Below are 11048 nucleotides of genomic sequence, written 5' to 3' on the forward strand. Positions count from 1 at the left end.
CATTAGAAAATTCCTCACATTTTTGGTTTGAGGAGTTTCTCCTTTTGTTTCCCAGATACAAAACTCTGATCACAGCTGTTGCCGTCCCTCCTTGGATTCCTGACAGCTCTAGATTTACAGCTGACTCCTTCTTCTTCTGTCCCTTGGCATGGCCCAGGCATGCTGGAGGAGGTGTCACGCCCATTGTGTGGACAGGATTCCTGGCTCCAGGGTGCAGAGCCTTCCCCGGGAACCCGCTCTGCCCCATCATTCTTTATGTCACATCCTGAGAAACATTGGGCGCTCTTACTACCTCCCGGGCTTTTTTTTTTTTTTTTTTTTTTTTTTAAATTTTTTTTTTTCAACGTTTTTTATTTATTTCTGGGACAGAGAGAGACAGAGCATGAACGGGGGAGGGGCAGAGAGAGAAGGAGACACAGAATCGGAAACAGGCTCCAGGCTCCGAGCCATCAGCCCAGAGCCCGATGCGGGGCTCGAACCCCCGGAGCGCGAGATCGCGACCTGGCGGAAGTCGGCCGCTCCACCGACGGCGCCACCCAGGCGCCCCCCTCCCAGGCTTTTTGGGCCGAAGGGGAACGTGGGCTTCTTCCTGTTGCAGATGCAGATGGCAGAGCTATTGGTGTCCCATGGGGCCAGTCTCAGTGCTAGGACATCCATGGATGAGATGCCAATAGGTGAGTCCGGCACAAAAACTAAGATACACGTGGGTACTCATTGATTATTCGATGGATAGTGGAATAACTGGACAAATATATAGGTGGCTAGACGGTGGATTCGTGTGTGGATGGATAGGATGAATGAATAAATTAATGAAGGGTAGTTTAATGTGCAGATGCACAGCTGGATAGGTGGATAGATACGTGTATGGGTAAGTGGATGAATGTATGGATGGAAGGTTGGAAAGATGGATGGGTGGATGGATGGATGGATGGATGTGAGGATGGGTGGATGGACAGCTGGATGGCCGGCTGGATGAATGGATGGATGGATGGATGGATGGATGGATGGATGGATGGATGTGAGGACGGGTGGATGGACAGCTGGATGGCTGGCTGGATGAATGGATGGATGGATGGATGGATGGATGGATGGATGGATGGATGTGAGGATGGGTGGATGGACAGCTGGATGGCTGGCTGGATGAATGGATGGATGAATGGATGGATGGATGGATGGATGGATGGATGGATGTGAGGATGGGTGGATGGACAGCTGGATGGCTGGCTGGATGAATGGATGGATGGATGGATGGATGGATGGATGGATGTGAGGATGGGTGGATGGACAGCTGGATGGCTGGCTGGATGAATGGATGGATGGATGGATGGATGGATGGATGGATGGATGTGAGGATGGGTGGATGGACAGCTGGATGGCTGGCTGGATGAATGGATGGATGGATGGATGGATGGATGGATGGATGGATGGATGGCTAGATGGCTGGCTGGCTGGCTGGCCGGATGGATGGATGGACAGCTGGATGGCTGGATGGTTGGATAGATGGATGAATAAATGGATGGGAGGGTAGGGGATGAATCTGTGGATGGATGGCTGGGTCAGTGAACATCTGTGGATGGATGGCTGGGTCAGATGAATGAAATGATCAGGTGGATTGAATGGGTAGGTATATATGATTTGATGTACATGTAATTTGGGGCTTGGACTACAGAGAGTACTTGCTTGTTTCTCTTGATGTGTCTTATATCGCTGGAGAGTTGATGACTCCTGTTGGAAACTACCAAAGGGGGATGGCTCTTCCCACAGCTGGGAACCTTAGGAGCTGTGACTGTACAGATCCTGGGGTTCCTGTTCTTATCCTCTAAGGATTGGGGTGTAGCCCAGGAAGTAAGGCTGGCATTGTTTTCTTTCCTCCCTGGATGATGCCCCAAAAGATGCTGGGAGTTCTCAGGGTGTTGGGATGGCAGCTGCCGTGGCCTGGAGGGCCCTCAGGGGCCACTGGCCCCTGCACTGCTCCTCACAGCAGTCTCCTTTGCCCCTTCAGACCTGTGTGAGGAGGAGGAGTTCAAAGTCCTGCTGCTGGAGCTAAAACACAAGCATGACGTGATCATGAAGTCACAGCTGAGACACAAATCGTCCTTGAGCCGGAGGACCTCCAGCGCCGGGAGCCGTGGGTGAGCCAGGGCCGGCCAGCCTTGGCCCCTGGGGATGCTCCTGCCCGTGGCACCTGGGCACAGCCCTCTAGCACCTCCTCTCTCCCCTCAGGAAGGTGGTGCGGCGAGCCAGCCTGTCGGACAGGACCAACCTGTACCGGAAGGAGTATGAGGGAGAGGCTATACTGTGGCAGCAGCGGAGTGCGGCCGAGGATCAGCGGACCTCCGCCTACAACGGGGACATCAGGGAGACCAGGACAGACCAAGAGAATAAGGACCCAGTGAGTGGCTTCATGCCCCTGCCGCGGTGTCAGCCCTGACTTGGGAGGTGGCCAGGACCCCAGCCCGGTCTTGCCTCTTCTTCTCGGGGCCTTCCAAGGGAGGGTGGCCGGGCAGTGCCCTTCAACCAGCCGGACCCCATCTGATGCTGGTGGCTCCTGTGGTTAATGAGGCGATCCTGGGGGTTGTGAGAGTCAGAGCCAGGAGCTTCGACACACAGTAGAGTCTCATAACAGACAGGAGGTAACTGCCATGCGCCTGCTTGTGCTCCCGCAAACCTAGTTCTGGGCTTCCCAGAAGGGAGGTTCAGTGCAGCAGCCATCCTGGGAGCTAAAGGCACTAAAACTTTTTGGCCGTGGCGGGGAATAACAAGATGCTGACCATTGTGTTTACAGAACACGTCGGTTGGAAGACATTTTTTGAAAAACTGAGGAGGGTAGTGGGAGGACCTCCAAGAAGCCTGCTCGAGGAGTAGCCAGGGGTCTGGGCATTAAACTTTCTTTCTTTTTTTTAGTATCTATCTATCTATCTATCTATCTATCTATCTATCTATCTATGTATCTATCTATGTATTTATTTAGAGAGTGAGCAGGGGAGGAGCAGAGAGAGAGGGAGACAGAGGATCTGAAGTGGCCTCTATGCTGACAGCAGAGATCCCAATGCGGGGCTCAAACTCACGGACCGTGAGATCATGACCTAAGCCAAAGCTGGACGCCTAACTGACTGAGCCACCCAGGTGCCCCATGGGCATTCAACTTTCTTAAGGGAATGATGCTGTGTTGGTTTCCTAGGATTGCTGTATGTATCACATTACCGTCAACTTGGTGGCTCAGAGCAGTAGAGATTTATTCTCTCATGGTTCCGGAGGCCAGAAGTCTACTATCAAAGTGTCCACGGGGTTGGTTTCTTCTGGGGGTTCTGAAAGGGTATCTTTCCACGCCTCTCTCCTAGCTTCCGGTGGCTCGGGCATTCCATGACTCCAGTCTCTGCTTCTGTCTTCACATGGCCTTCTTCCTTGTGTGTGTCTGTGTTTCTGTTTTCTCTTCGTAGAAAGACGGCAGTTGTTGGATTAGGGCCCAGCCTAACTCAGTGTGACTTCACCTTATTTTAATGTATTACATCTGCAAAGACCTTACCTCCAACTAAGGTCACATTCGGAGGTGTGGGTTGGCCGTGACTTTTGGGAGGACACTACTGGACTCAGGTTTCATGACTGGCTGCTGTCTCGCTTCGTGGGGCCAGCAAGTTTGGGGCCAGCGCAGAATTGCTGGGGACAAAAAAGGGAGGGGCAGACCATCCCAGCAGTGGTCTGCCTTTTTTGGTTCTTCTGCCGACCATGAGCAGCTGAACACATCTCTAGAGAGTGCGGCTTTGGTGGGATGCGAAATGATTAGCTGCCCAGAGTGCCCACCTGTCGCAGTGGGACCCTGCTTCGCAGCTGGAGCAGAGAGGTCATGTGCAGCCTTGTCTCACCCGCAGGGGAAGGTGCCCACTGAAGGGAATCCAGTGGAGCCTTGGCTGGGGACAGAGAGGGCACCTCGGAGGCTTTGTTCTGCCTGGTCCCTAAGCTTGGGGGTTGGGGAGAAAACAGCTCTAGACTGAAATCAAATCACATTTCGGATGTCTTCCACTACACATTATTTACTTTTCCTTCGTGAGTTGGATTTACGTACGGTAAAGTACACAAATCTTTTTTTTTTTTTTAATTTTTTTTTAACATTTATTTATTTTTGAGACAGAGAGAGACAGAGCATGAATGGGGGAGGGTCAGAGAGAGAAGGAGACACAGGATCCGAAGCAGGCTCCAGGCTCTGAGCTGTCAGCACAGAGCCCGACGCGGGGGCTCGAACTCACGGACCGCGAGATCATGACCTGAGCTGAAGTCGGACACTCAACTGACTGAGCCACCCAGATGCCCCAGTACACAAATCTTAAATGGATTTTTCAATGGACTTTTATAAATGCGTACCCTCAGGCGAACGCATAGAACATTTCGATCACCCCCAGGAAGTTCCCATGTTCTCTCTTCCAGTGGTCCTTCCTCCCCACCTCCCCAAAGAGAGACACTACTTAACTTGGAACGGTAGAGGTTAGTTTTGTGTCCACATCTGCATACGAATGGATCCAGGTAGTAGGTGGTCTTTTGTGTCTGACTTCATTCTTGACTGTGAGACTCGTCCACGTACAGGCACGTAGCAGCAGAGTTCGTTCGTTTTCATTGCTCTGGAAAGTTCTGTCGTTTAGCTAGGCTACGACGCACGTGTCCATTCTCCTGCTGGTGGAGGAGCAGGTTGTTCCTGCTTTGGGTTGTTTCAAGTTTGGGGCTATTTTGAATAAAGCTGCTCAAAACATTCTCATCCATGTGTTTTGGTGGGCATCAGCACTATTTTCTATAGGCTCTATACCCAGAAATGCAGGATGAGTCATGGGGAGGCTACGCGAGATACCGCCAAGCACTTTGCCAGAGTGATAATACCCATCTACTCTCCCAACAGTGCTCAGGAAACGTGAGAGCTTCTTGCCAATCCTTGGTGTACTCATTCCTTTCCATCCGAGCCATCCTGGTGGGGATACTGTGGTAGCTCGCATTTTATTTTATTTTATTATATTTTATTATATTTTATTTCATTTCATTTTATTATTTTCTATTTTAGTTATTTCATTTCATTTCATTTTTAAATGTTTATTTTGAGAGAGAGAGAGAGAGAGTTGGAGACAGAGACAGAGAGAGACAGAGAGTGGGGGAGGGACAGAGGGAGACAGAGAGAGAATCCCAAACAGTCTTCACTCTGTCAGTGCAGAGCCTGATGTGGGGCTTGAACTCACGAACCAGGGGATCATGACCTGGGCCGAAATCAAGGGTTGGATGCTTGACCGACTGAGCCACCCAGGCGTCCCTTGCATTTTAAACTGGTATTTGCCTGATGGTGGTTGGTGGTGAACACATTTTCATGTGCTTATTGGCCGTCTGGTTATCTTTTTTTGTGCCACGTCTGTTCTTCTGCCCCTTTTTGTTGGGCTGCTTATCTTTTCCTTATTGATGGGTGGGAGAGAGACCGAGATTCTTAAATCCTCAGGGAAGCAGCTCCTCCTTCACACCTACTGTGTTTGTTCAGATCTCCCAGGCCAGGGACTCTGCCACAAGTGCTCAGTTGGCGTGGAGCCGTGTAAATCATTAGCCCTGCAGGGAATTAGGGTGGGAGGGGGTGGCCCGAGTCTGTTGATAATTTCTACGGCTTCCTCGTCAGACTGCAGTTTATTTAGGGGTTTGTTGAAGGCAAAAGAATGGGCCATTTTGCCTCTGGGGCTGGGGTTTCAGGCCTGGGGAGAGATAGCAGCTTGAATTTTTGTACTTGTTTTCTTTACTTCCAGAATGGTCCTGGAAAGAGACCATTCAGAAGATGGCTGTCTTCCCGCCAGTTGCCCAGCCATCCAGCGTCAAGGACAGCTGTCAGGGTCCAGGGCCCCAGATATCAGTCCCAGCCCCCGGGGTAAACCAAGGAGATCACAGGGCACAGCTACAAAGCCCACAGCTCCTTCCTTTTTCTTACCTCCCCCTTTCAAGGCTGTAGGTACTGACAGGGCTGCGATGGTCTCTAAGACAGACATTCTCCAAGTGTGGTCCCTGGACCAGCAGCAGCGGCATCACCTGGGAACTTGTTGGAAATACAGATTCCCAGGGGCGCCTGGGTGGCTCAGTCAGTTAAGCATCTGACTTCGGCTCAGGTCACCATCTTGCAGTCTGTGAACTCGAGCCCCACGTCGGGCTCTGTGCTGACAGCTCAGAGCCTGGAGCCTGCTTCACATTCTGTGTCTCCCTCCCTCTCTGCACCTCCTCAGCTCGTGTTCTGTTTGTATCTCTCTCAAAAAATAAATAAACATTAAAAAAAAAATTTAGAAATGCAAATTCTCTGGCCTCGCCCCAGAGGTACTGAATCATAAACACTGGGCTCTGGGTTTAACTAGCAATCTGTGTTTTCACCAGGCCTCCAGGGGATTCTGGGGCACACAAGAGTTTGAGGACCATGCATCTGGGGGGGAGTATTTGCTCAGCTTGACCCGCAAGTCCGGTTTCTGCCAAGACTCTATCCGGTTAACCCCCAGGGCTGGCTTTGGCACACGCTTTTGGCAGAGCTGAATCCCTGGAACTCAGGAGTGATGGGACAATCCCATCTCTTAACCAGTAGCTCACAAACTTAACTGTACGAGAAAATCACCTGGGGTGGTGTTTTTGGGTTTGTTTTCAAAAAATTCTGATGTCTAGGTTGCAACCCAGACAAATGAAATCTGAATCTTTGGGCCTGGTGTCCAGGCATTGTACGGATGTATTTAGAATTTTTTTTAATGTTTATTTATTATTGAGAGACCCAGAGAGGGACAGAGCATGAGCATGGGAGGGGCAGAGACAGGAGAAGACACAGAATCTGAAGCAGGCTCCAGGCTCTGAGCTGTCAGCACAGAACCCGACGTGGGGCTCGACCTCACAAACTGCGAGATCCTGAACTGAGCTGAAGTCGGACGCTCAACTGACTGAGCCACCCAGGCGCCCCTGTACTGGTGTATTTAAAAAGAAACTCATAGACTTGATTTTTTGGAGCAGTTGTAGTTTACAGGAAACATATGTAGAAAGTACATAAAGTTTCCACACACACCCCTCATCATGTCCCCCGATATCCACTGGTATTAACATCTTATATTAGCGTAGTAGGTACATTATCATTGATGAGCCAATATGGATATATGATGATTAGCTGAAGTCTATTGTTTATGTTAGAGTTTACTCTGGATGTTGTACATTCTGTGGATTTTGACAAATGTGTAATGTCACATATCCATCGTTAAACTTTTATACAGAATACTTTCACTGCCCTAAAAATCCCTGGTGTACCTGTTCATCCCTCCCCAACCCCCTGGCGACCACTGATCTTTTTACCATCTCCGTGGTCTTGCCTTTTCCAGAATGTCATAAAGTTGGAATCACACTATGTAGCCTTTTCAGGTTGGCATGGATATGTGTTTTTAACTCCCCAGGTGATGGCCATTGTGCATCCGTGTTTTAGATCCCTGCTACTCAAAGCGTCAGTCTGGAATTTTCTTAGAAAAATGCTGAAATTCAAGTCCCAACCCAGATCTGGTGACTCAGCATGTGCATTTTAACAAGAGCCCCAGGTGACTCATATGCACATGAAGTTAGAGAAGCACTTACTTAGACAATGAAGAATGGTCTTTTTCCAGGACCATTCCGGAAGCAAAGAAAATAGATACAAAAATTCAAGCTGCAAAAAAAAAAAAAAAAAAAAAAAGCCTCAAATGTGGCTTCAATCTGCCTGTGTAGCTCAGAAGGAGCCGTTAAAAACGAAAAGAATATGCACACATACATGGAAGCTGACTATAGAAAGGGCCCCTCCCCTTACCATGATTTAGCCCAATTGTATATTTCTTGGAGATCTTTCCAAGAAATGGAAATTCTTGGAATCACAAGTCAGCGCATGAAGATTGCCTTCATTCTTGCCATAATTTCCCCACTGCCTAATGGTGACTTCCAGGCTTTTCTCCCCTAAGGGAGCATACATCTGTGAAATGAAGTCCTAGAAATGGGCTTGCTGGTGTAGAGTATGCATTCTTCCTTAAAAACCAATTTTTTTTGGTGGGGTGTGTGTGTGTGGGGGGGGGGGCGGTGATGTGATATTATCCCCCAAAGAGGTGTGGTGGCAGTTTATATACCTGCCAGTTTTCCCACACTCTTGCCGACCCTGAGGCATAACAGAGTTTTAAAATATTTGTTGGGGTGCCTGGGTGGCTCAGTCGGTTGAGCATCCGACTTCAGCTCAGGTCACGATCTCGCGGTCTGTGAGTTTGAGCCCCGCGTCGGGCTCTGGGTTGATGGCTTGGAGCCTGGAGCCTGCTTCCGATTCTGTGTCTCCCTCTCTCTCTGCCCCTCCCCCATTCATGCTCTGTCTCTCTCTGTCTCAAAAATAAACGTTAAAAAAAATTAAAAAAATATTTGTTAATGTGATAGGTAAAAATATTCTGTTGCTTTTATTCTTATGTCATTAGCTGTTAGTGAGACTGAATATTGTCTCCTGTGTTTATATGCTATGAATATTATTATTGTTGGGAGCTTCACATTAGCGTCCTTTGTTGTTGTTTTTCTGTTGGGTAATTGGCCTTATATATATATTTTTTTCAATTTTTAAAGTTTTTAAAAGTTTTTATTTATTTTGAGAGAGAGATAGACAGCAAGTGGGGAGGGTCATTGAGAGAGAGAGAGAGAGAGAGAGAGAGAGAGAGAGAGAAGGCAGAATCCCAAGCAGGCTCTGCCCTGACAGCAGATGCAAGGCTTGAACTCACAAACTATGAGATCATGACCTGAGCCGGAATCAAGAGTCGGACGCCTAACCAGCAGAGCCACCCAGGTGCCCTTGGGTAGTTGGGCTTTTTAAAATGGACTTTTAAGAGCTCTTATTTATTTGGGAAATCAGTCCCTTTTCTGTCATATGCGTTGCAAATATTTTTATGTGCCTTTTGACTTTATTTATGGTGAGTTTTGCTCTGCTTTTTTTGTCACCAAATATAGCCACCTTTTAGTTTCTAGTTTATAGGCTAGCAGCTTCTTTCAAAGCTCTCGTTATCCAGGGGTTTCTGGGTTAGAATTTCTGCTGTTTGGAGTGGATATTTGCTGGGAGTACAGAAGGAAGATGACAAGTGACCAAAACTCAGCTAGAAATGGCTTACACAAAACAAGAATTTATTGGCTCATGTCACCGCAAAGCCTGGGGCCGACTGGACACTGGGGCTCAAGGTGCACCCCTTCAGTCTCCCTTTATGTCAGCGGCACTGTCGAGTGGACCCTTTGACATGCCGTCTCCCCCAGGCCCCCAGCTTCCATCACTGTGGCCACCCTCGAGTTCTGCATAAACAGTACTTCTGTTTCCCAGTTGTTCTGGCACAGATCCCAGGGATGAGTTTTGTGCAACCAGTTTCAGCCAAGAACCAATCCCTGCAGTGAATCTGCCGACTGGACGTGCCTGGGGTCATGGTCCAGTCCTCACGGCAAGGATGGGGATTGGCCAGCTCTGTCAAAACGCATAGATCAGCGAGTCCCCTGAAGCAGAACGGAGGTCCTGTGAGCTCGGTTGGGAACATGGAGCGAGGACAGGTCCAGGCAATAAGGCCCTCAGCAGAGGTGCAAGCAGGGACTGGGTTTGGATCCTCTGCCCGGCTGGTAATGTTGTCCTTCTCCCCCTCAGAACCCCCGGCTGGAGAAGCCCGTGCTGCTCTCCGAGTTTTCTACCAAGATCCCACGAAGTGAAATGGACGGGCCTGTTGAGAATGGCCTCCGGGCTCCAGTCAGCACCTACCAGTATGCACTGTCCAACGGGGATGTCTGGAAAGTGCACGAGGTGCCTGACTACAACATGGCCTATGGCAGCCCCGGCGTGGCCGATGCCACCTCGCCCTGGAGTGGCTACAAGGAACAGAGTCCCCAGACGCTTCTGGAGCTGAAGCGGCAGCGGGCTGCGGCCAAGCTGCTCAGCCACCCCTTCCTGAGCACTCACCTGGGCAGCAGCATGGGCAGGACGGGCGAGAGCAGCAGCGAAGGCAAGGCCCCCTTGATCGGAGGCAGAACTTCACCCTACAGCAGCAATGGAACCTCGGTATATTACACGGTCACCAGCGGAGATCCCCCGCTCTTGAAGTTCAAGGCCCCCATGGAGGAGATGGAGGAGAAGGTCCATGGCTGCTGCCGCATCTCCTAGTCTCTGTGTGACGGAGGAGAGAGATGCTTCGGGGAGGGGTCTCTGGAATCCACCCACCCGGCAGCCCTGGCTGGGGAGACATCAGAGGGCAGCTTGCGGGGAGGTGGGCTTTGCTTTCCAGAGCTGAGCCCACCTCTCACCCAGCGGCCCATAGCATCACCACTTCCCACGGCTCTGCTTCCTGCTGCATTGTCTGCCGTCAGAAACAAGGCCCCATCGTGGCTTCCTGACTCACCCCGCTGTCAGATTTTGGGGGGGGGGGCGCTGGGATTCCATTCCAGTTCTGTTGTCGGTTAAGGCTTCTCTGGACCGGGACTCGCATATCCCATATCGGTGCGCACGTGCACGCGCACACACACACACACACACACACACACGCTCAACCCTGTGTAGGAATGACACAGCTGGGCTCATGGGAAGCAGGTGGGACTGAGAATTTGTGGGTTCTTCCCAAGAGGATTGAGGCTAAGACTCCGTTTCATCACCACTGCCAGCGTGGCTTTAGTAGGGGAGGGGGGCTGCGACGCTGAGACCCACGGTCCTGCCCAGGGTCACGCGGGGGGGGGGGGGGCCACCATCCACATCTAGCAGGAGAGGAGGTCCACTCTTTGTTCAGAGGAAGCTCTGAACCCACGTGGGGTCAATGAGACGGGCAATGGCCTTCTCCCCACAGCCTTGCCCATGCCGGAGGCCAGCTGTATGACCACCCAGAGGCCGAGGTAGAAAACCAGGCTAATGCCTGGGATATTCCATGCCTGGAATAATCCAAATCCTATTTTACTTTTGGATGGAAGTGTCAAAAATTGGAGGTGAGGGGGAATGAGGTTAGTGTTTCCGAAAGTGCGTTGGATAAAAGGATTCTTTTAGGCTGTAAAACTACAGGTGGGAGAGAACTGAA

The 11048-nt window shown here is 50.4% G+C and overlaps 1 protein-coding gene across 3 annotated transcripts in view; it reads left to right on the plus strand.

Annotated features, from left to right (window-relative positions):
• Positions 1-11048, plus strand: part of PPP1R16B (protein phosphatase 1 regulatory subunit 16B) — a 98679-nt gene extending 87631 nt beyond the window's left edge. For all 3 annotated transcript variants that reach the window (XM_058685592.1, XM_058685591.1, XM_058685593.1), the window contains 4 exons: positions 599-674; positions 2003-2132; positions 2224-2392; positions 9641-11048. In XM_058685592.1, the coding sequence (XP_058541575.1) occupies positions 599-674; positions 2003-2132; positions 2224-2392; positions 9641-10150 (885 nt within the window). In that variant the 3' untranslated portion in view covers positions 10151-11048. The remainder of the gene's footprint in view (positions 1-598; positions 675-2002; positions 2133-2223; positions 2393-9640) is intronic.

Source organism: Neofelis nebulosa, chromosome 9 (genome assembly GCF_028018385.1).
Source record: "Neofelis nebulosa isolate mNeoNeb1 chromosome 9, mNeoNeb1.pri, whole genome shotgun sequence".
In the NCBI taxonomy this organism is placed as follows: domain Eukaryota; kingdom Metazoa; phylum Chordata; class Mammalia; order Carnivora; family Felidae; genus Neofelis; species Neofelis nebulosa.